Source organism: Pygocentrus nattereri, chromosome 23, assembly GCF_015220715.1.
Source record: "Pygocentrus nattereri isolate fPygNat1 chromosome 23, fPygNat1.pri, whole genome shotgun sequence".
Classification (NCBI taxonomy): domain Eukaryota; kingdom Metazoa; phylum Chordata; class Actinopteri; order Characiformes; family Serrasalmidae; genus Pygocentrus; species Pygocentrus nattereri.
In genome coordinates this window covers 7,909,280-7,933,012 of record NC_051233.1, presented here as the reverse complement: position 1 = coordinate 7,933,012, position 23,733 = coordinate 7,909,280, and the positions used below count along the sequence as shown (strand labels likewise).

General features: G+C 38.4%; 1 protein-coding gene and 1 non-coding gene across 4 annotated transcripts in view; both read right to left on the bottom strand.

The window, feature by feature from the left end:
- The window catches only part of prrc2b (proline-rich coiled-coil 2B), a 39,317-nt gene extending 23,547 nt beyond the window's left edge, over window positions 1-15,770 (bottom strand). For 2 of the 3 annotated variants that reach the window (XM_037533510.1, XM_037533511.1), the window contains exons 1-8: window positions 15,615-15,770; window positions 7,518-7,696; window positions 6,679-6,856; window positions 3,759-3,861; window positions 3,305-3,368; window positions 2,078-2,221; window positions 1,264-1,592; window positions 283-410 (exon numbers count right to left, since the gene is read on the bottom strand). In XM_037533510.1, the coding sequence (XP_037389407.1) occupies window positions 283-410; window positions 1,264-1,592; window positions 2,078-2,221; window positions 3,305-3,368; window positions 3,759-3,861; window positions 6,679-6,856; window positions 7,518-7,632 (1,061 nt within the window). In that variant the 5' untranslated portion in view covers window positions 7,633-7,696; window positions 15,615-15,770. The remainder of the gene's footprint in view (window positions 1-282; window positions 411-1,263; window positions 1,593-2,077; window positions 2,222-3,304; window positions 3,369-3,758; window positions 3,862-6,678; window positions 6,857-7,517; window positions 7,697-15,614) is intronic. The other variant, XM_037533509.1, reaches the window with a different exon arrangement.
- On the bottom strand, window positions 3,050-3,190 carry LOC119262315. Its single transcript, XR_005129545.1, has one exon. It is a non-coding gene; the product is annotated as a small nucleolar RNA SNORA68 (small nucleolar RNA).
- Window positions 15,771-23,733: the final 7,963 nt, after the last annotated feature.

Sequence of the window (23,733 nt, the reverse complement as noted above, 5' to 3'; positions counted from 1 at the left end):
CTAGGGGTAGGGCACCCTGATTTTTGTTGACAAAGTAAGGTCAAGTGTTAGAGCTACATGGCCCTCTAAACGGAGGTTTTGCAGTTACACTCCAGAGTGTTACCAGAAACAAAGGAAAAACTGGCAAGATAGCTGCACAAGTCACCAAAGAAATCCAAGAATTTGGTAAAATTTATGAGGCTGATGGATGCATCTACAGAATATAACCCAAGGCAAACTGTAGCTTGAAGCCAGAGCGCCCATCTAAGGCGACAGACAAGTATCTCAGAGTTTGGTACTTACTTGACAGGCTCAGGAGCAGTGAAAGCTGGTCTAAAGGTGGGCCTGGCCTCAAACCGCATGGGGGCAATCACAGCGGCAGAGCCGTGCTCAGTGGAGGAAGGACCATCTCGGGTGTCTTTAGGGCACATCTAAAGAAAATCAGAGGGGAAAAAAAAGTCAACAAATATATAAAAAAACAAAACACAAAAAACAAGCAGTCGTGTACATAATAAACGTTTTCTACCATGAAAATGCGACAAACGAAAGCATAACAGAAACGTCCAAACAATTAAGAACTTGCATTTCAGCCTGAGAAAAACAAACAAAAAACTACTTAAATTAGGCCAGACAACATTAAGGCTGTAAAACAATAAAACAACTTGAACAGTTGGCTACAATCTAAAGTTGGGATATCAACTGGGCTAGCCAGGTAATCGTTATTATAACTTTATTCATCAGCCAATCTAACTGAAGTTTTAGTAAATTACTGACCAAATTCCTTTAATACCTACTATAACTTCAGCTGGATCAGTTATTATGAGAGCTAGCTATCATGTCTGCTCTTCAAACTGCAGACTAACCAGCTGGTTCAAGTTATTTTGCCTCTTTAAAGATCACATCGACTGCATGTAGCGCTTCAGTTCTATCCATCACACTGAACGTTTTTCTGTAATGACAGGCTTGTTATTTGACAGGTTTTAAGATTTACTTTTTAAATAATGCAACAGCTGCAGCTAACAGGAAAAAACATTCTGTACTAAATACATGTTTCTGAACTGACAATGACAAATTGATTTATGAACATCTCTGTTCACTTTTCATAGTACAATAATAGTACATAATACAATAATAATAAAAACCTCCTAAAAATCCCATCTTTAACTCTTCTCTGCAATGTATAACATTCTGTGCACACGAGCCATCTCGGTAATTCTGTGTGAACTGAAATAGGTCTTAATTGTTGGTTTTTTTTTAGCCGTTTCCTCCCTGTACTGTACTTACAAAGGCAGGCAGCATGTCGTGGTAGGTGGTGGTGGTGTGGTGAAGCTGGTACTGCAGGGCAGAGGGCGCTGCTCTGCGTAGTGGCTGAGCTGGTCGTAGCGACGGCTCTTTCAGATCGGGAGATGGAGCTGTGGCAGTGGGGGCGGCATTGGCAGATGAGGACAAGGAGGAGGAGGTGGAGGATGAGGGGGGAGGAGGAGGTGGAGGAGGAAGAGGTGCTGCGGTTTCAGTCGGGCCACTGACCTTGCCCTCTGTCTCGGAGGAGAGGGCAGGGGACAGAGAGAGGGGCTGTAGATTTCGCCCGCCCCCCTCCCTCCAACTCGTTACATCTGTGAAAGAAGAAAAATTAATAACTAAACTACAGGAAAGAGGACAATTCACTTACATTTAATTTATATACACAGAAATTTCCATTCGCTTTTTCCCAAAAGCAGATTTAAGATTTCATGCACATTCTGCTTTTTTGGATTTTAATTTTTTCCCCCCTTGAGGTCCACTTCAAACAACTACACAAACAACAAGTTTTATACATCAAAAATAATTAATTAACTTTTAGGGAACCATCTCCCAATCTATACATCAGGAATATGGAAATGTTATTTCTCAAAACTTCACAGAACAAGTGCATTCCAAACAGGCTATTTATGCAGCATAGCCTGCGTTTATGAACTGCAGACTGGGAAGTGAATAGTCTACTTCAGGCTTTTAATTAACAATTTTTACATATTATTACTTCCAGCTCCTTGGTTTAAAAACAAACCAAAAAATTTGGTTTTCCATGATATGGTGCGGCAGGTGGAATAAAAACACTCACTCTGTGGGCGGAGGCTTGGTCCTGGCCCATACGACAGATCGAAGGCGCTTCTTTCCTTGCCAGCCTTGTCCTGTTCTCCTGCTGCTTTCAGCGTCGGAAATTCCTCGTGAGAGAAGGGCTGCAGTCGGCTTGAGGCCCTTAAACCTGCAAAACAGGCCAAGGATGGTGAGATGTGTGCAGTTAATCACATGTTTACTAATTACTTATCAGGCATTTATTACAAGTTTCAGTTCAGCAGTTAATCAGCACTTATTCTTCTTTTATAAGTATATATCTATTTTAACTTTTCTTTTTTTATGAATCTGTACCTTTTCACTTCTATTAAGCGCTCATCCTATTTTTATTTTTTTTGCCATTTCACTGTTTAATGGGTTGCATTTTTATGTATCAAGAGAGCTATATGAAGACCATATGTAGATTAAATAATCTTACAGTCAGGGTTTGAGAGTCAAAATTATATACAGTGGGAGCAAAGGGAACCAGTCATTTAAAGAGTTTACTGCCTTTAAATGGTTCCTTGCAGAGACTTATTACATCAAACGGTTATAAACACAAAGCCTAATATCCAAGACATTGTTTTATGATACATTTGTTCTTTAAATTACTTTTAAACTCCATTTATGGTGGAGGGATACATGTAGCATGTTGCAAAATAGCCACCAAAGACAGCGTTTTCAGATTTTCCATTACTTTACTACCACCAACATTCCTTATAAAACCTCAATAGACATGAGTGGGCTCACTGGTGGTTTTAGATTAGTGTCGTAGACACGGCAACCCCTGGTTTCTATCACCACTAATGACACTCTTTATAATTAAATATAAAACAAATCCAAATTTGGAGGAGGTGTCCCATTAGTCACTGCTGGTCTTTAGAACATTCGCTCCTAACTAGTGCTTTTCACCATATCAACACAGCAGACACCTAATAAAAACAACTCTCAGGGACTCCAGCGCGGAATGAATTGCGCTGAATGTAGGACCTTGAATTCACTTCTATTGGCACAGATGCAGCCTATAAAAGGCGACAAGGTTCTGACGTTTTGCTTTACGCACACAGAGCATAGGCCATCACAAACAAATATGATAATGACCTTTGGGTTTGTGTGCAGTTTTTCTATACCTGACGTACATGTTGTGAACAGGATAAAGAAAGAAAGAAAAAACAACAACAACAACAACAACAACAACAACAACAAAAAACCATGAACAGGATAAAAGTGTTACCATCTTGATCTACTGCCTTTCCATTTAGTTGTGCCCATTGCTTTGGTCCACCTGTGCTTGTGCTCTGTAATAGTTTAAAAACAAAGAACAAACCAAAATTCTGCATCATGACGTCATTCCAACACAACTTGAATTGTCAGAATTATACATTTTTAAAAATGGATTTAACAAACTTGATGGAAGGAACAATTTCTACTAACAACAACAAAGACCAAGCTTTAAACATTTGGGACGAAAAATTATTTAAATTTATGCAATCAAGTTGCTTTGATACTTTATGCAACTCTGCTTTCCGCCTGAAAGCAGAGTTGCAAAGCTCTCTCTCCCCTTCTGACTACATTATATACATAAATTATTCTGTTGTGTATACTTTTCAAAAAATAAAAAAAATTAAAAATAGTTAAAAAGCCAGAAAAACAGCCCGTATGCTGAAAAGTCACATGCTCCTTCTTACCTCCTGGCTGGCTGCCGGTGTTGGCTTCTGAAGATTGGAGACAGATTTCTGCAAAGGCAGCTGCGGCTGCGACTCCTGCAGCTGTGCTGTCGATGCAATGGAACTGAAAAAGAAAAGCGTAAAGAAAGATGTGTTTAGCCTCATTGCTGCACTCATGACACTGACAAGGAGACAAAATGTGCTGACTCATTTCAATCAAGAGCCCCCTTAAAAATAATGACATCATAAGAGGGAAATAATATTTTCAGTTTGACCATTTTTAAACAACACGGTACTGCCGACTGCTTTTTAGCTTCTTTTCCGACTTGCCAAATCTCAAAAAATTAGATGTTATGACATCGCATTTGGTGAATAAATCCAAGTACTGTGATATTTTTTTGATGCATCACCCACTTTACTATGCATGATTTGTTATTGCTCAAAAAATATTTTATTTATTTTGGTGCTGGATGAGCTGCCCGTTGGCTAAAATTTCTGAATGTTTCGGTATACCCATTTTAGAAGCTTAAGTTAATCCTTTTTTCATTTCCGTATTATTACAGCACATCTCTTCAATTTTATACAACCATTTGACAATCAGAGAAAATGTTTAATATATTTTTATTTTGCTAAACAGTAAAAACAAAACTGAACAGTGCATCAATAAACCTGTCAACATTGCTCATTAACACTAGCTGTGCAAGGCCTGGCAAAACACTTAACCGCTGACTGAATTGCTGGCTTCTTATTTAAGTACGTTCTGCGCATGTTCACATTAGCGCAAGTTTATAATGTTCCACATGGTGGGTCTGCAGAAGAGATCAAGTTTAATCTCTAAAAGACGGCGGTGGGACAGGTATCCAGCTTATGTGCCTCAGAACATGACGTCTTCCTCATGCCCTTCTTTAGAGAATACACGTGACATATGCTTTCCTGATTGACAATTTTTAAAAACATTTTAAAGTAATTAAAAACAAGCGCACCAGCAGAAAACTCGAACACCCTGCTGATCGTCTCACTATCACGGGACTTAGATGCTCATTGTCATGGTAACGTCTACAGTGATTCTCTACGCATGCACGTAACTTTGGATCAGATTACTTGCAGTGTGCATGTAAACACAGATTTTCCATCCAGAACCATGAACACTCAAAGAACCTCTTGCATGACCAAATGGTTCTTCACACTAAGGAAAATTTGCTGTATATGGTTCTACACAGAACCTTTTTGAAAAGGGTTTGACATAGGACCAAAAAGTGTTTATCTAATGTTACAAGCTTTACATCTTAACAACAGCAGAACATTGTGGTGTTACGACAATAACTTTCAAAAAGGTTCTACATTGAATCATATACAACAAGTTCTCCGTCAATCTGAGGAATCATCTCACCATGCAAAGAACCTTTTAAACATGTAAATCGCTCATTGAGTGTCCCTGGTTCTATATTGCTCCACTGTCTTTACTAAAGAACAGGTGCTACAAGAGGAAACAAAAGAGCTTAGGTCCATGTTAGATTAACGCCAGCACCAAAAAAAAAATCCATTCCTTTACTTCTGCCTTGAAAATAAGGTGGAAGACTTCAGATGAAGTGGACTAGACAGCGGGAAGTGATGGAGGATCTACTGAGTTTTCATTTGAAATGTGACAAACACACCTGACACACACTTCCTGCTGATGTCAGGTTGACCAAGTTAAAACAACAAGTCTTTATTACAGTAAATGTTCCTTCTCCACCAACTCTCTCCAATCATCGCCTACCGAGTTACAGCAGCATAATGTTCTCTACCCACACACAGACCTTCAGAAAAAAAAAACATCTCCTTCACTCATTCATGTAAACACACACACTTTCCTTTCACTAGCACTCCCCCTCTCCTCTTTGTCTTGAGAAAGCAAAGAATCACCTGCTTCTAACCAAGGCCAAAACACACACCCAGGACACGACCCACGGCTCTGTGGAGATTCACGCCATCTTTAAACATCTCTATATCCCTCTGCATTTCTATTCAGAGAAGGAACTGCTTTTTAAAAGACAGCTTTGTCTAATATAGATCTAAAAATTAACTAAACACCACTACCAGTTTTTTGAAGAAAAAAAAAAAAAAACCCTCAAAAAAAAAAAAAAAAAACAAAAAAAAAAAAAAAAAAAAAAATGAAGTGAGAAAAACACTTGAATTACACCCAATTAAAAATTTTCTGCATAATTAAGAGTTAAGACAGTCATTCAGAGTGGCTTGGTGTGAAATTCTCCATTCTAGAGGAATTTCTTGAGTCAGAATTCACAGAATTGTTCACACCAGACTTCCATGCCATGCTCCTTCACAGAGAACACACGAAATGGTTATGAACACCCTGCCTCATGCCTGACACTTCGCCTTAACAATAGCTTTGAGAAGATTTTGAAGTTCAACAAAATTTTAAAATCCACTCATAGTGGAGAGACACATGTAGGGCATTGTGAGGCACATTAGTCCCCAAATAAAACATGTTTCACTACTTTACCATCAACATTAGATAAACTCAGAAGACACGTGTAGGTTCACTGGTGGCTTTGGATAGTAAATAAAATGGCCATTTTTACGTTATAGACATGGCAACCTGATCACCAAACCACTCTGAATGACTGCTTACCAAATAATGCAGACATGTAGGAAAAAAAAAAGCGCAATTCCTCTTTAATGAACACTGAGAAGTCTTGGGAATCTTGGAAAGTTGGAATATTCAAGTAGGCCAGTTTAGTGGCCCTGAATTTATCGGACCTTATTAATGAAATACTCTTGGCAAATATACAACAACAGCATTTGGGTCCAACTCTCCTGACATTTCGCATTTCTGAGGTTCCATCATGCTTACTACAGTCATTTGATTCACAATTGACATTGCCTGGTGCCAAAATACAAGCCACAGCACTGAGTCAGTCCACACAGCGGACCACGCTACCTCTTTTGATCGGATTGTTCCTGCTTGTTCGCCCATCCTGTTCCGTCTTTGGGCACAATAATCACGTTTGGATCGTTTCCTTTATTTTCGGATTTCAGGCTCGGCAGGTGAGCGGGTGGGGGCATGCGTCGGGCAGCGGCCACTTTACCGAGACTCTGCAAGCCATGTCGTGGAACAACTGATCGAGAGGGAAAGAAAGGAAAGAGGATAAATGAACAAAATCAGCCCTTTAACCGTGCTCTCATTTTATCCTGCTTAAATACATTACAAACAAATGCATTTACTTCATGATTAAAACACACACCACACTGCATCACTGCCATTACACACAATAAGCCCATATCCTACATTTTTCTTGTTTTAATTTGATAATATAACTCCCAGCCTCCTCAAGGTGCATGCAGCCTTTGCGAAGGCCTATTTAATAAGAATAGTTACAACTCATTTTACCTGGCCCTTTTCTAGATAAAATGCTGCAAACCGAAATATGTAAATACGGTTTTATTGACCTCACAAAACAGGATATTTTTGCTGCTTATTTTCGATTATATGGGCCGGGGAGTTGTTTATGTTAATGTTTAAAAACAACCAACGTTTACTTGCTCTGCCAAAGTTGTTTCAAGACACCAAGGAAAATAGTTTTCCATGATACAGGCCCTTTCAAATCACTAAGGACAATAATACTAAGGACTTTTCATTGCAGTCGTCACAACAAAAATCATCCTGACATGACAACATAGACATGACATAACATTACCATCACATCAAGCTTAACTTGTGTTGAACATCTGAGATTTCTTAAAACATTTCTTCAAGTAAAAAGTTAATTATAATCTTACCTGTGGTTTTCTGAGTTTCTATTGACTTTCCCTTGTACTTGTCAAATAGGCTGAGCGAGGAATACTTGCTTTTCCCATCCTTGGACTTGGTTATTTGCCCCAAACGATCGGACATTGCGATGTAATGTCATCGAGTAAAGAAATTTTTCTTTGCGCCTCTTCCTCTGTACCTTCTGTTTCTGTGGATACAAATAAATACATAAACAATCAGTAAAGACATGGAAGGGGACACACACTGCATTCTACAGAAGCTAGAATTAGAATTGTTTACAGTGGTGATGACAGGAACCAGATATCTATAGCGTAATACCCCCAAAACCTCCCTCTGAAAAGTCGAGACCTAAAACTTACTTTTAAAATACATTCATGGTGGACGGATACATGCAGGGTGCTAGGAGGGAAAATAGTCCCCATAGAAAACCTTTAAAATTTTTACACTATTTTTACCATCATTTAAATTCCATCAAACTCAGAAGACACACACACAGGTTCGCTGATGGTTTTGGACGGTAAATAAAATGTCTATATTTGTGTTGCAGTCCTGGCGACCCCTGGCTCCTATCACCAACACTGTAAAGAAATCTGATTCTCTATAATCAACCATTTCATACCAAACCACTCTCAACCAAATCATTTTGAAATTCTGAACAACTGGTAAAGTTTCTCTTCAATAATTTACATTATTTTCTTAACCAGTTTGAAATCTTTTAATTGTAGGAGAGCTAATCTTTTGCATGCCTGGCTTTAACTCAAATATGCACATTCAGCTTGAGCTGAATATTTTCCTCCTGGCAAAATCCAACAGCACGTGTTCGAATTCACATTCAGTACACCATTAAAAAGACCACCGTGCCCTACGTTCAGCTCAGTGTCACTCAGTGTTTTTCCATCACATAAAAAGTACAAAAGAACACAGGGCAAATCAAATATAGCGCCAGCCTCTATTGCTCTTAACTGCTTCAATCTCTAACGCAGAGTCATTCACTTGACCTGGCAACCCAAATGAAAATACGACTATGATGTACAAATGAAAAAAATGAAAGGTTTGCTTAATATAACATAACAAAAAAGTCCCACTACATAATCGCTGCTGCTGGAGCAAAACATTGCATCCCTACTTTCATTGTTTTTAAATTTGACACTTTTAAAGTGCCTGTGGTCCTTCACATTGTGCGCAAAGTTCATGATGAACAAACCAACAAACAGCCCAAAATTACTTTAGTTAGTTAGATTTCTTTTTCTCTTGCATTTAGAGATTTAGCAACTGTACATGTACAAAGTACAACCGGTGAATAACTTTCCAATGTCCACTAAACAGCTGGTGTATTTTGCCAAAGTTCTCAACTTTTAATGTGTGGGCAGCCCTAATCTTGTGTAGAGCCTATGTTAGCTGAATCCTCACCAATCACAAGGCTGACGGGGACAATTTTATATCATTAACATAGCTTTACCAAAACTGCGCCCCCTCCACCTCCAGGGTCTTTCCTTGTTCAAGTGGAAAGCTAACAACCAAGCGAAAGACAACCTGGAAAGAATAACTAAATTAGCCTGTAACTAATCAGCAAGTGTTTCCTGATCAATCATAAATGGTCTCTGGCTTTGAATAAAATCATTCACATCATTCAGATAAACTGTTGTCAAGAAAATATAAAAGCAATTTGGTACTTTGCCCACATGTAGAGGCATTTTCAGCTTTGGTGTAATTTTGAATAAGAATGCACAACAATACTGGACTCGTATCAGTTTCGGACTGTTCTCTGATGAGGTTATGCTAAGAATGGCTATGCGGAGTTTCTAAAATGTCCGAGTTACATTCAATTACTAAAATTTGCAACCAACTCGCCTCTGTAATGCTAATTTCTACATTTACGTGCATCATCTGATATGTACATGAAAATTATCTGATGTCGGCCTACAATTCTCATGGCCCAAATTTTTAATTTTGTGGAAACTTTTCAATCAGATTGGCATCTGCCGCGCCAGCCTCTAATAAAATAAAGCATAAAAATCACATCCCGACAATTTATGCTCTTTAGACAAAAAAAGCCCAATCATTTGAGGGTGTGTCCATATCATCAGCCACACCCACCTTACTCCAAAAGGCTGCACCCACAAGCCTAGTTATCATCACTTATTGCGATTTCTATGAAGCGCAGTAAACGAGAGATGCTCATTAGAGAGTGAAAGGCACTGGCCTTTTTTCACAGAATAATTTTTTTTTTTTTACTTTTTGATATTGCAAAAAAAATCTTTATACCTTTAACATCACTAGGGGTGCAACGATTATTTGACTTAGTCAACTAAAATTGACTAAATCAGTTGCCAACTAATAGTTGTTGATAATTTGGTGACATCGTTACACATCTTGCTCGCGCTCACTAGGAAGGTTTCATGTACTGGAAAGTTAACAAAAGTGCGACGGCTGCCTCGGGAACAAAATCCTCAAAAGTTTGGGAGCTAAACTCAGAAAAAAGGTTGTCAGTTGTGTTGTTTGTGAAGCCGACCTTAGCTGGCATGGGAGCACATCCTTCATGTTGGAGCATCGGAATAGGAAACATGTTGGTCCACTGAATGAAACAGATTCTTGGTAAGATATGCCCCGTCACAATCCACATAATAGCACACTCACTACACACTACATACACAAGCTGCACTTATTTTATTGTACTGCACTCTGTATTGTAGTTTATTGTATCTTATTGTTATTGTATTGCATTGAATGGCACAGAGTTCTGCGTTCAACTCTCTTTTTCTCTTGGTGTCTGCAGTGACATTTTGTTTCTAGCAGTATCTGAGCTCAGGACTGTCTTTTTCTCTAAGCTATTGGTAACTAGCAAAGATACTTTCTCTAGATTGACAAAGCACTTCTTGTAAGTCGCTCTGGATAAGAGCGTCTGCTAAATGCTGTAAATGTAAACAACATAGTGTGTAAAAATAGTGCATATACCATTCAAAATGCACCCATTTGGGCAGTGTGTGAAGTACAGAAGTGCGCGGTTTGGGACACGGCGATAGTTGTAACGGCGAGCTAGTTAGTTAATGTTAAATTCCGTCCTACTTCATGTCGTGAGCGGTAACGTTTTGTTTGGAAATGCTTCTCTCTGTAGTCGTTAACTGAGTTGGAACAGAGAAGCAAGTAACCGTTATCCACAGCGACCCTCTTCACGTTCTGGATAACATTTACAGTTTTCAACACTATCGTCGTCTTCATGTCGAGGCAGCCGGTGTGTTCAACTCTGGCAAACACAGGAGTGCGACTGCAAACAGCTTTTCTCCACTTGCTAACAGTTTAATAAGGTAGTTCTGCACGAACATATAGGGCAGATGGACGAAGGGTTACTGTTGAAATATGTTTCAAAATTGATCAAATTTAACTGTTCATAGAGAACAAGTTCGCCTCAAACATTCGCCGCTTTCCCATCGACTCCATCAGAGCGCATCGAGGAGTACCTGCTCTCAGAGGAGCAGGAGTCTTTCACAGGAGCGCGGAGAGACCCAACCTTCCTCCGTTCCACTAAAGATCGGTTACTGTAGAGTTTAGTTTCAGCCGAGTGGAGACAAACAGCACAATGCACAGGATTGAGGGAAAATGAATTACGTTTTGTTATATTTTATTGCTGCTACTTTGCACAGCCTTGGTTTTAAATTTTGACAGGAAAAAGATTTTTGTATCAGCAGGAAAATTCATAATAGTGATTTTTGAATAAGTTAATCATTTTTATTGTCTTTATTGTTAGTTAGCAAATGTATAAAACAACCTTGAGCGAACTTAAAAAGCCAAAAGCTACATAAGAGTCATTTAGTAACGTAATGATTTATAATCTGAACAATCAATGATCCGTTTCCATATCAATTTACCCTTTCCATATCGTTCAGGCCTCATGAGACCAGAAAAGAGTGTTAAATGAACCAAGGAGTCACAACCTCTTCAGCCTCTCAGCGCTTCTAACAGAAAGAAACAATCACGGATCCGTCCACTGATGAAAAATAAAATAAAATAAATAAATTTAGCATTCACGATCAGGACTACGTCACAGTGTTTTTTAGTCAACATTACAAAACTGTCCTCTGCAATAGTGGCGCAATGAGAAAATTGGGAATGAAATGATGTAGCAGATATTTGCTGCGGATCAGCACCAGACAGATGATTAGACTCACTGTAAACTGATGTCCAGGACAGCAGACTGTTTAGGCAATGCCAGGTTACTGTGTGAAAATATCTGCCTTTCATTCATTTCATTGTACTTGTAATCCTACATACATAAACGTTTCATTTCACTGTAATGTTATTATTGCTTATTAATCTGTATCTGCAGAAAAAATTCAAATATAGGCCCAGAGTTCAACATATTGGAGCATCCCTACACAAGGGATAACTAATTTTCAGTCAGACGGTGAGGCCAGTATAAAACTGTTAAACAATAAAACTGTTATAAAGACTAACCCAATATACTGCAAGACCCTGCTGTAGCACAAAAAAACAAGCACTAGAGCACATACACAACAGCACAGGTAAATTAAAGCAAATTTCATTTTGTGCTCATCTCCTTTAAAGTGCAGAATAGACCAGGGCCAAACGTTTTCTCCAACACAGCCTTTTAGACAAGTAAACAAAAAAAGAGAAATCCTACTGCCAATAAAACAAGAATTTCTGGAGCAGCTGCACAGGGTGCCCAATGCCCAATGCCAAGCATGACCAGAGGTGTATAAAGGCCCCCAGCTTTGGCCTGGGGAGCATCAGAACTGCGTTCTCTGGAGTGACAGAGCTCCATCCAGAACTTTTGGGATGAGCGTGACTGATCCAGAACCGAGGCAAAGAAAATATGCTTAAATGTGCTTTTTCTTAACTTCATTCTTATGAAAAAAGTTAAACTTCTTAAGAAGTTCAGTTTTTTTTCTGATCTCCTTTCTTAAGAACAATTTTAAGAGCACGTTTTTAAACAACAGCCTCAAATTTGTCTTAAGTTGTAAGAGTTTTAACCGAAATCAATTATCAGACGCTATCTCTGCTCCTCCTCCTCGTCATCCTCGTCTCTTACTTTAGGCCGTCACCTCACAAATCACCCTTTTTTCTAAGGAGGATTTGTTTCCTGTTTCCACAATCACCTCTTGTTCTTGGTCGATCTTCTGAGCAGTCTAAACTATAAGGTTGAAATAAATTCACAATATATCTCATGTTTATTGAAAACTGTAAAACGTAACAAAGTACATATCACTGCTGTCAGAACAAAACCTCAGATGGCTATTTTTGTCCTTTCTCTGTTTGTGACAATCTGAAAGTGACTGTTCTTTACATTGTGTGTAAATTTCACAATAAACGTACGAAAAGAAACAGCCTTAAATGACTTGGTCTGGTCCCACTGGCTTACATTAACAGTAAAGTATGATTTTTTTTTTTCCTTCTCATGTAAAGTTACCATTTTGGAGACACGGGGTTTTGTTCCAACAGCAGCGATAAGAAAACAACGAAAACTTTAAGGAACTAATGCAGCTTTTCTGAAGAGAATATCTGAGAACTTCAGGAGAACTGCATTCAAAAACATTATGCACTTCTTAGCATTTGTCTTAAAAACCTTGGCAAGCTTTTTCTTACAAAAAAAAAAAAAAAACGTGAATCCGGCCCCTGATCATCTAATATCAGTACCTGACCTCTTTAATGCTCAACCAAATCCTCACAGCAATGTTCCAACATCTAGAGGAAAGCGTTCCCAGAAGAGTAGAGGCCGTTACTGCAGTAATAGGGGGATAAACTCACTATTAATGCCCTTCATTTCAGCAGAAACGCTGGAGAAGCTGGTGTCCACCAGCTCTATGCTAAAGGAATGTGTCGATTAGACCGTCTTCTCTTACTAAGTACTGTAAACGCCAACCAGAAACCAGGTTTCATTAAAGGAACTCACCACTGTGTAAAGCGTATCAAATAAAAACACACAAATTAATTAAATAAAACTGAAAATCACTATCAGGGTGCGGCACCAATACTGTTATGCAAGTATTGCTGGTATAATCCATCACTACACTGAATAACACAAGGATCTCGCCATCTGTGAAGCTAACTGTGAAGGACAGATTGACGCGGCTACAACTGAACAACAGCCTTGATGTCCCTGTAGCGGAGCCCCTTTTCCCCCATAGTCATGGTCCCACCCCAGAGAGCTGGTTGGGGTCTTCTTACTAGGGAACATGGATTTGGTTCCTGTGTTCAGACACCCACAAGTGCGCTGTGATTGATCACTTCACTGCCCTCACTGAGCATCACAGTTATAATGAAAACAGCCAAAAATAATAATAATAATCCTAAAAAAAAAATCCTAATGTTGCACAGTATCAAATAAAATCTATAGTCTTCCCCCTCAAAAAATACGGTTCTTCCAGGATTCTTTAGTAAAGGCAACAGCTCCATTTATTTCATGCTTAAATGGTTCTTCATATTGGTGGAGAATGTGTTGGTTCCATTTTATGAAAAGTGTTCTATATAGCACCCAAAAGAGTTATACTACTGTAACAAGCTTGACATCGTTAACAATAGCAGAACCTCTTTTAGTGCTACAGAGAATAATTTTCCAAAAGATCCCATATAGAAGAATACGGGAAACATTCTCGACTAATGTAAAGAGACATTTCACCGTGCAGAGAACCATTTAAGCATGAAATACAGAGAAATGATCTATTACCTATTTTTAAAGAACCTTAGAAGAACCGTCTTTAAGTGTGCATGAATGCACTGATACATGCGCTACTTCTTGCATTTTTTATGCAAATAAAACTTAGTCTGTTTGTAGACTGGAAAACAGTGTTTTGAATTTACATACATTTAATGTGCATCATTTCCACTCAAATAAAACATATTACATTAAAGCTCTGCTTGAAAAACTGATATACAGCCAGCCACTTCTTTGTGAAAATGAAGGCACATCTGAATCAAGTCATTCCAGAGCTCTTTAGTGTACATTTTTACATGTGTCTGATGAAAAATACTGAATAAAAATAATGGATATCAGCCCAAAACTCCTGTATCAGTGCATCCCTAATACAAGAGACTCACATTCAGAAGTCTTTTGCCGTCTACGCTTGATGATCTTGTGTTTAATGCCAGGTAGTCAACGTAAAATTAACATTTAACGTGACTGAATATATAAAACACTCCTGGAAAAAGTCTTAAAGGGTTAAACAGCCTAAATCTCTAGGCAAATCTCTCAGAAAACAAAGATAGCGGTTAGCTGATATGCTAATGCTAAAACGCTAAAGCCTAGCGTTCAAATCTAAACGATAATATTCAATAAGAGAGACAATTTCGCAAATAACTCCCGAATCCCTCAACAAAACATCACATTACGGCGTTTACTCGCGGAAATCCGCAGCAAAAGTGTCTGTCTGCTCTCATTTCTCACGGTTCGGTTGATAAAAGCCAACTAGCATCATATGTAAACATCGCTACGAAGCAGCTGAAGTTGGCTTCCTATTCGCCAGCCTTCTCGTTCGAATTTCCCCGGTCCACCTTAAATGGTCTCGCAGTTTCATTCAGGCACTTCAGGCACCAGAATGCAACTGCTGCACAATTTAAGGTGGAACGGGAAAATTCGAACAAGAAGGCTAGAGTGTCGCTAACCGTAGCAAAGCTTAGCCATTTCCCCCCCTCATCTGTTGAGACAATTAAGCACGATTTATATCCAAGTACGACTCCAGTAAAAGAACAAATGATGGACGAGGATGTTAAAGTTTGTTAAAAAGTGAAATGACACGGAACGTTGGGTTTTAACCAAGTAATGCGAGCCTGTAACGTTAAAGCTGAGCACAGCTAGCAGGAATTTAAAAAAACGGGACGGGACCTTCGTTAGACGCGGGTAAAAACATGTATATTTACGCTGTTCGGGTCGACCCGCCGACAGTGTGGACGTTAGGGGTGTAAAACAGGCCCGGGCACTAGAAATAGGTCTGTTATTTTGGCTGCCTCTCGGTTTGAGGTGCATAAAGAAGAGAAGATTAAAAATGGCTGCAGCGCCAGAACAAAGCGACGGTGAAGCCGAAGGGGGGGCAGCGGAGCTTTAGATTAAAAATAAAGGCGGAATTTTCGCACAAACGGCCGTAATAACTCACCGATAAGACTGGTTACCTTTCGTGCGTGTCAGATGTTCCGAAATTTGTCCACTTGCTTGTGAAATCTGAAAGGATGGAAGAAGATTGTAAGGCCGATTCCGTGTTTTTTTTAAATCTGTTTTGCCGTTTACTTGTGTTGCCACACGGCCTGCTGTCGGATATGACGTGTGTGTCAAACAGCGACCCCTAGAGTCGAGTTCAAATACTACAGACACAAGAGTAAAATGACTTCTGAAATTAGATTAATAATACTAATAATAATAATAAATACTAATAATAATGATAAATAAATACGACTAATAAAAACGGTAGAGAAAACAGTAATTCTACCTCATTCCTGTACTGAATGGGGAACTTCACACATTTTTCATAGTTTCTGCATAATTCATTGGTTTTGACGCAAGCGATGTCAGTCAGAGTGGTGCAATATGAGCTGAGGTTTTAGAGAAACTTATCGAGTCAGACCAGTGGTGGTGATAGGAACCAGACGTCCACCTTTAAAAGCTCTCCTTCACAGAAAGTTATCACGTGAAATTGTTACAAATACGCTGCCCACGGCCTTTTGAGATAAGATTTAGGCCTAAAAATGCATCTTTAAAATCTGTTCATGATGTAGGGGTACATCCCTCCTGAAAAGGACCAGATTAGATACGGTTTTGCTTTCTAATGGGAACTGGCTTAAAAGACCACTAGTTTCTTGTAGAACACATTTAAATCCCATTAGGAAACCATTAAATGCATTTAGAATCGGCCTGTTAAACCTTCACATTGTGGTATCAAGTTGAGCATTTGCAATTTAGGTATTTCACACTGTACAGTGCAAAATTTCTTCAGATTCAGGGAATCCAGAGAAATCTCTGCGCGTAAAAAACAAGGCCGAACACCACGACCCCTTACACAGCACTACTTTAAAAACTGGAATATTTCTGTGATGATCACCTCACGGGGTTAGGAAAACTTTGGTGAACTGTTGTCAATAAACGCCGTCTGTCACTGCTTACATAAATGAGAGCTAAGACTGTACAATACACAATGGCAGTCATACATCTACAACATCAAGAAACGCTGCCTCTTTCTCTGGGCTCCAATTCATGTGAAATTAACCGATGCACAGTGGAGACATGTACTGTGCTCTAAAGACTCAATGACTGTTTAGGGAAATAACAGACTTTATGGTCTCTGGGCCAAAGAAGAAAGGACCATCTAAGCTGTGTCCCAATTCAAGGGCTGCATTCTTCGCGGGATGCAGTCTACGAAGGTGTGTCCTTCGAAGGGTGTGTAGACCAAAGAAGGTCTACTTCTATGGCAGATTTCCTGCTTATGTCACAGTACCACTGTTCCTGCTTGTATGTCATGAAACGCCACTCTCGTCAAGTTATTTTAAAGTTCTTTAAAGACAGAGGCAGAATCTTTGATTTTAAAGTTCTCTTCTCTCTGCCTGCTGCTTGTTCCCCAAAACAAAATGAAACATAAGTATAAGTTTTGCTTCAGACCACATTGGCTTTTTTTAAAAATTTGTATCGTTTGCTATTTGATTCAGTTTAAACCCAGTAATTACATTTAAAAGTGTCTTCTCAGCTGCCATTAGCTCCTCTGCTGACACTGCCACGTTCTCAAATCTCCGCCAGCACGCAATGAACCTTGGGATATGTTGGCTGATGAAGGATCTACCCATTGAATCGTTCATTGCCATGGAAAAGAAGGACACATTTCTGAGCAACATATAAAGGAGCCTTTGAAATGGGACAGCCTAGTTGCTCCGCTGTGATGCAAGCAGCCTTCAAATGCAGCCTTCAAATGCAGCCTCCAAAGGATGCAGTCTCTGAATTGGGACACAGCTCTAGTGTTACCAGCATAAAGTTAAAAATCCAGCATCTGTCCTGTTATGGAGGGGAATATGGGGTAACTTGCTCATTTGTGAAGGCATCGTTAACATTGAAGAATGCTTGCACATTTGGGCATCAAATATGGAATGAGCATATATTTATTTAATAAAAATAAATAAATAAATAAACAAAGGTTGTAAGCTAGAACATTAATTATCAGATTTTGGTACATTTTTGAAAACAGGTCACATAGAATTTACCATTTAACTGCTTTCTGCTTTTCCTAGTATTTCACATGCCGTCCCAGATTTTTGGAACTGAGATTAGTAGCTGATACTAACAACCACCTGGAAGACCTGGTAGACATCAAACTGCCCCCATCGGATAAACAGCACTTAAAGCTTTCATCTTTGAGAGAGAGGAGAAAATCAAGCTGCTTCCGATCTGAAAACATCCACAGGTGTTTCTGTCCATCCTTCCACTGTGAGAAGACGACTCAGCGCTGTGGGTCTGAAAGGATGTTTAGCTGACAAGAAGAACCTCGCTGAGAAAAGGAGACGGACACATCAAACAAAGAAGCTGAACAATGGGCTACAGTTCATCGCGAGTTTTTGACAGAAAAAAAGCTTTTAACTAGAGAGGATCGAGCCTTTACGGCGCTTTGTTCCTTACCAAACATTAAGATGTGTTAGCCTCAGTACTCCACTAGATGGCGCCAAAGTTTAGCTGCAGCGTCTCAGCCTAACGCACACTCTGCAAAAGCCTTATCAAATGCTTACATGTGTGCTTTGTGGTCCAGACAAAAAATTCAGCTTGTCTAACAACTTTATCAGAAACATCCCTCTTCTAATTCCACTTTGCTGCAGCGTAGGTGTGTTTCTAATAAAATGGCCAGTGAATGGAAGCACAAGGTAGGTGTTTCAAATAAAGTGGCCAGTGAGTGGAAGCACAAGGTAGGTGTTTCTAATAAAGTGGCCAGTGAGTGGAAGCACGAGGTCGGTGTTTCTAATAAAGTGGCCAGTGAGTGGAAGCACAAGGTAGGTGTTTCTAATAAAGTGGCCAGTGAGTGGAAGCACAAAGTAGGTGTTTCTGATAAAGTGGTCAGTGAATAGAAGTACAAGGTAGGCGTTTCTAATAAAATGGCCTCTGAGTTGTATACTGGGAGTTAGATTATGCAAAGTATGAATCTCTAATGTCCCGTCAAAAACACGTTTATGCCGTCTTTTTATTGGCCCAATGTTGGAGACAGAAGCAGTATCATTTGCGCTGCCGTCCAGCTGAGTTTCCCCTGTTTCTCCTTCAGAAACAGTCTGCCCTGAAGCCCCCAGGGGCCACTCATCTGTCCATCTGCTTCTTTTGACCCCCTCTCTATCACTCCATTCACAGAGGATCTGCAGCAGACAGGCTGAAGTGAGCAATCCTGAGAGCATTTTTCACCCCTGCGTTTTATCAGTGTGGCTGAAGTTCAGGTTTAGTGATCAGCTCTCTGCTAATGTGCTAATGTATAAGAATATATTTTAAAGAATACTTTGACAGTTTACTCTTCTAAAATACCATTAAAAGCACATACTGAAACTGTTTTGGCCTAAAAGTAGAAAAGGCTTGAGCGCTGATATCACAAGGGGAGAAAATGGGTGTGGCCAAACTAGTGATGTCACTAATACTATGACTAATATTTACACATGATGCTGTTTTCCTCTAAATAAGCCTAATTGACCTTTAACATGGTAAGCTACGGCAAACAGACAAAGAAGACAATCAACTATGTTTAAAAAAATCAAGCTAGCTGTCCATTCACAGCAGGTCACTGCGTAGAGTTCAGAGCAGGAATTAAATGCTCATTATTTTAATTTCATGCAAACTGATGCAGTGTAGATGATTCTGCTGTCTTCAGGCATCAGGAATAAATGTCCATGGATGACAGCTTTTAATTTACATTATTTATATCAGGGAAATTTTCTATTAGCAAATCATTAGCAGACTGCCACGTAGTGGCCACTTGTATTTCCACTCACTGACTGAATTACTATAAACACCTATCCTAAGTTTTCAGCCACTGGCCACTTTATTAGAAACACTGACCTATACACACACACACACACACATATATATATATATATATATATATATATATATATATATATACATATGAGAACTCTTCACATTGTTCACTGTTTCAGAAACGTGATGACAGAGTGGGCAGAGCTGCTGTAATGTGTTTGCTTGTTCACCACACCGAGTTTGGCCAGCAATAGTCTCTGTAATTCTGCTGAACGCTCTGTGGAGGAACAGAGTCGACTGGCCTGTCAGAGCTGTAGATGTGGCCCAGTACAGATTAAACCATATGTGTCACAGACAGCAGCGTGGTCAGCCCTGATACTCTAATCTGACCTACAGCAAGCGGACAGTTTATCTACAGTATGCATGTGCTTGTGTTGGTAACTCTGGCTGAGGCAAACAAACCCAGCCTAACTCAGCTTCATCACACCACAGTCAGGCTTACAGGATCTGCTCAGTCAGGGCTCAGCTATAAATGGGCACAATGTATACACAAGTCAACACTGTCAAATCCAGTTGCTGACATGCTTCAAAAAAGCTTCATCATCATTTAAAAAACATGAGGTGCTCTATACATTGTGTGAATGATAAATGAACCAGTAGAAATGCTTTCTCCTCTGTAAACAGGCCATTCTGGAGACCTTCTGACACCAGCAAAATATAATTTAATCATCACAATTGACCACTTAAATCTACTTAAACTGCAGGCCTGTTATTTAATAACATTTAGTAACTACAATTCCAGCTGCAGCACTGAAAATAATTCAGAACCAAATTAAAATAATTGAGTTGTGGTCAAATTAGAGATTTTATGCTTCAATGCATTATTTCCCAAAGGACCATAACTGAGGCACCATAAATTATCCACTATCTACTATGACTTATTCATTACACGTTAGGGACTATTCAGTATTCACTATGAAGTATTTCTACTGTTATTCAGTATCTACTACAAATTATTTAGGAATCACTGTCCATTATTAAGTAGCTGCTATAAATTTTTCAGTACCTACTACAAATTTTGGATGAACAACTGCAAATTATTCAGTATCTACTATGAATGATTCAGTAATCACTATAAGCTGTTCAGTATCTCCTCTAACCTACAAAGTAACTACTAGGACTTATTCAGTATCTCCAATGATTGATTCAGTATCTACTATAAATGATTCAGAATTTACTATGAATTATTCAGCATCTCCTATGAATTATTCAATATGTAAGTTTAGCAACTGCAATAAAAACAAATACAAATTACACAGCAATGACAAAAAAATGGCCAAATAAACTGGACTGTTCTAATATGCCTTTAAGATGTGAAGTTTCAGTTGAAAACAACAAAGACTATTTAAAGTATACTGAAAAAATGATGAGCAAAAATTTAATTGAACATTTCAAAAGCAGATCACTGTGCCTTATAAAACACATTGAATGTGGAGCAGCAATAGAAATACAACAGGACTGGAAACGAACAGCATTAAAAACAAGAAAAAAATATAAAAGCAAGGGAAAAAAAGAATATTTACAAGAAAAGTAATGAACTGAAACCACGAACACTTTATGCATATTTGCATCCAGTTTATAAAATACCCAACTGAAAATACACCATCATTTCACTTAAAGGGGAATTCAAACATTTTGTATAATTCAGTGTTTGAGATGTAAATGGAGTGACTGAGAGTGAACCTACACGTCTTCTGAGTTTTATAAGGTCTGTTGATGATGTTAAAACCTGAAACAATATTATAATACTCCCATTTCAAACAACGACTATTTGTCTCAAAAGCCTGCATCTATCACTCCGCCAAGAACATGCTTAACAAAGCCAAGTTCTAGGACAAAAATCCTCGAAACTATCGTAAAACAATGTCTCAGTCATCAAGCAGTGAATTAGTAACCATTTCACGTAGTAACTTTCTGTGAGGGAGCTTTTAGAGGTGGATGTCTGGTTCCCATCACCACCACTGCGTACAATGCTGACACCAAGTTTCTCTAGAATAGAGCGTTTCACACCAAACCACTCTGAAGGACTCTATTTACATCTTAACCACTTTCCTAGACATTTTTAAAAACAATACACAGAATAATACAGAAATTTGCATCTTTGTGCAAAAAAAAAAAAAAAAAATCAATATATAATGTACCGCACACACCACAGGCATAACAAGCTATCAAAATACTGTGTAAATGAATTATAATAAATAAACAGCAGCTAAATATAGTAAATTAAATAAGTGGAACATTAAAACATGCATGTTAACAAAAGGATCATGCATAGCGGGGGAGTGGTTTTCGTGCAGATTCACACACACCACAGTACTGTGGGCAGGAAAGTGAAAGTGAGTCTCCTGAAAAGAACAGATGTTGTAATAAAGGTGAAGAGTGACACGCTGACCACTCAAACAACTGGCATTAGAGTCAGTCATTGCAGGTTCTGTGTTTTTCTGTTAAATACACTTTCTATTTTTTTATGCTGGAAATGAATAACTTTACTTACTGGACATTTAGACTAGAAATGACTAAAAAAATTGGAGGGTCTCAGACTTTTGCACAGCACTGTAAATAGAAACTGTTGCATAGTTCGGATGACGTTCATAGTTAAAGCTGAGAGTGGTGTACGGATGGTGTGTGTGCTGAAGCATCATCGGGTCCAGAAATCTATATCATATAATAATACACTGTACATCATCTAAATTTGGCAAGAAGACATGTATACAATACCAGCAGCTCTGAGGAATCAAGTCTAAAAGAATCAACTGCATAAATAGAAATGAAACAGTTCACTCGATAGATTTTTTTCACATTAGCTTCACTAAACAAGAGAATGAAATTGGGCCAAAAGACTCGCAAAATTTACACACTACACAAAGTCACCTGTTGACTGCAGCATACATCAAAACCTAGAGTGGCCACAAAGTCTTCTCTAGCCATCTTCAACTATAGGGCTGTGTGCAGAAGTTTGAACACCGCCAGACAAATGACGTTTTGTTGATTTTCTGAGTAAAAATAAAAAAAATAAAAAATGTGAAAGAACTTTTTCACAGGCCATATGTTATGCTTCATTTTCCCCCTATATAAGTAAATAAGCAGTAACTGTGTGTTAAAACATGCAGAAATGTGTCCTCCGTAATAAAGTCTGAACTATGTTTACATGTAGAAAATCAACAAAAACATGGAATCTGACTACGGGGTCCTAAACTTTTGCATACACCCACGTATATATGGTACTACTCAAAAGTTTGGAATCTGTTCGATAACATAAAAACAATTTGGTTTCAGAAGAATGTATAAAATCATTGTAACAGGCTCGCCCTATGCAGCTTCACAGCTTCAGGTAATCAGTAGAAGCTGTAAGTAAAAGTGTAGAACATGCTAGACGTGTCTAAAACGAAGAACCGAGTCGCAGAACATACTAATATTGAACGTGAAAGCTGTAGATCATAAATAAAATTAATATCCAGAATTCATCATATTCCTGAAGTGGTAGACAACAAAATCAATGTAAACAGATGACCACAGTATAGTATTATTCATAACTGAGTAACTTATCATTCACGTATTTCTTGAAATATTGAATAAAACTAATTTTTACAAATACCTTTTGTAACTATTTTCCCCAATATTTCAAATATTTTGGAAATAATGAAACGTCAGTCTTCCAAAGTTCTTTAAGTTGTTACATTATAGATAACGTACTATAATAATATATAATAATTTAAGCTACCTGCCTCATCATGACTAACATTTTGAGGCATTTTGGGACCTCAAATTCTGGAAATGTTCATATTTCATTTGAGAGATGATGTGATTAGAACTTCATTCTGTATGATAATTTTATTAGAATTTCATTCTTGATATTAATTTTATTACAACTTCTTTCTGGATATTATTTAGTTAGAACTTCATTCTAGAGGTTAATTTAAATTTAAATTCAGGCTTCACTTCAGATATTAATTTTAGTAGAACTTCATGCGGTACGTTCATTTCTTTAGAACGTCATTCTTGATGTCAATTTTATTAGAACGTCATTCTAGATATAAATTTTATTAGAACTTCATTCTGGATATCAATTTTATTAGTACTTCACTCTCAATATTTTTTCTTAGAACTTCATGCTGGGTGTTAATTGGAACTTGATGCTGGATATTATTTTCATTAGAACTTGATTCTGGATATTATTTTCATTAGAACTTCATTCTACAAAACTACAAGCTAGATATTAATCTTGATCGGTT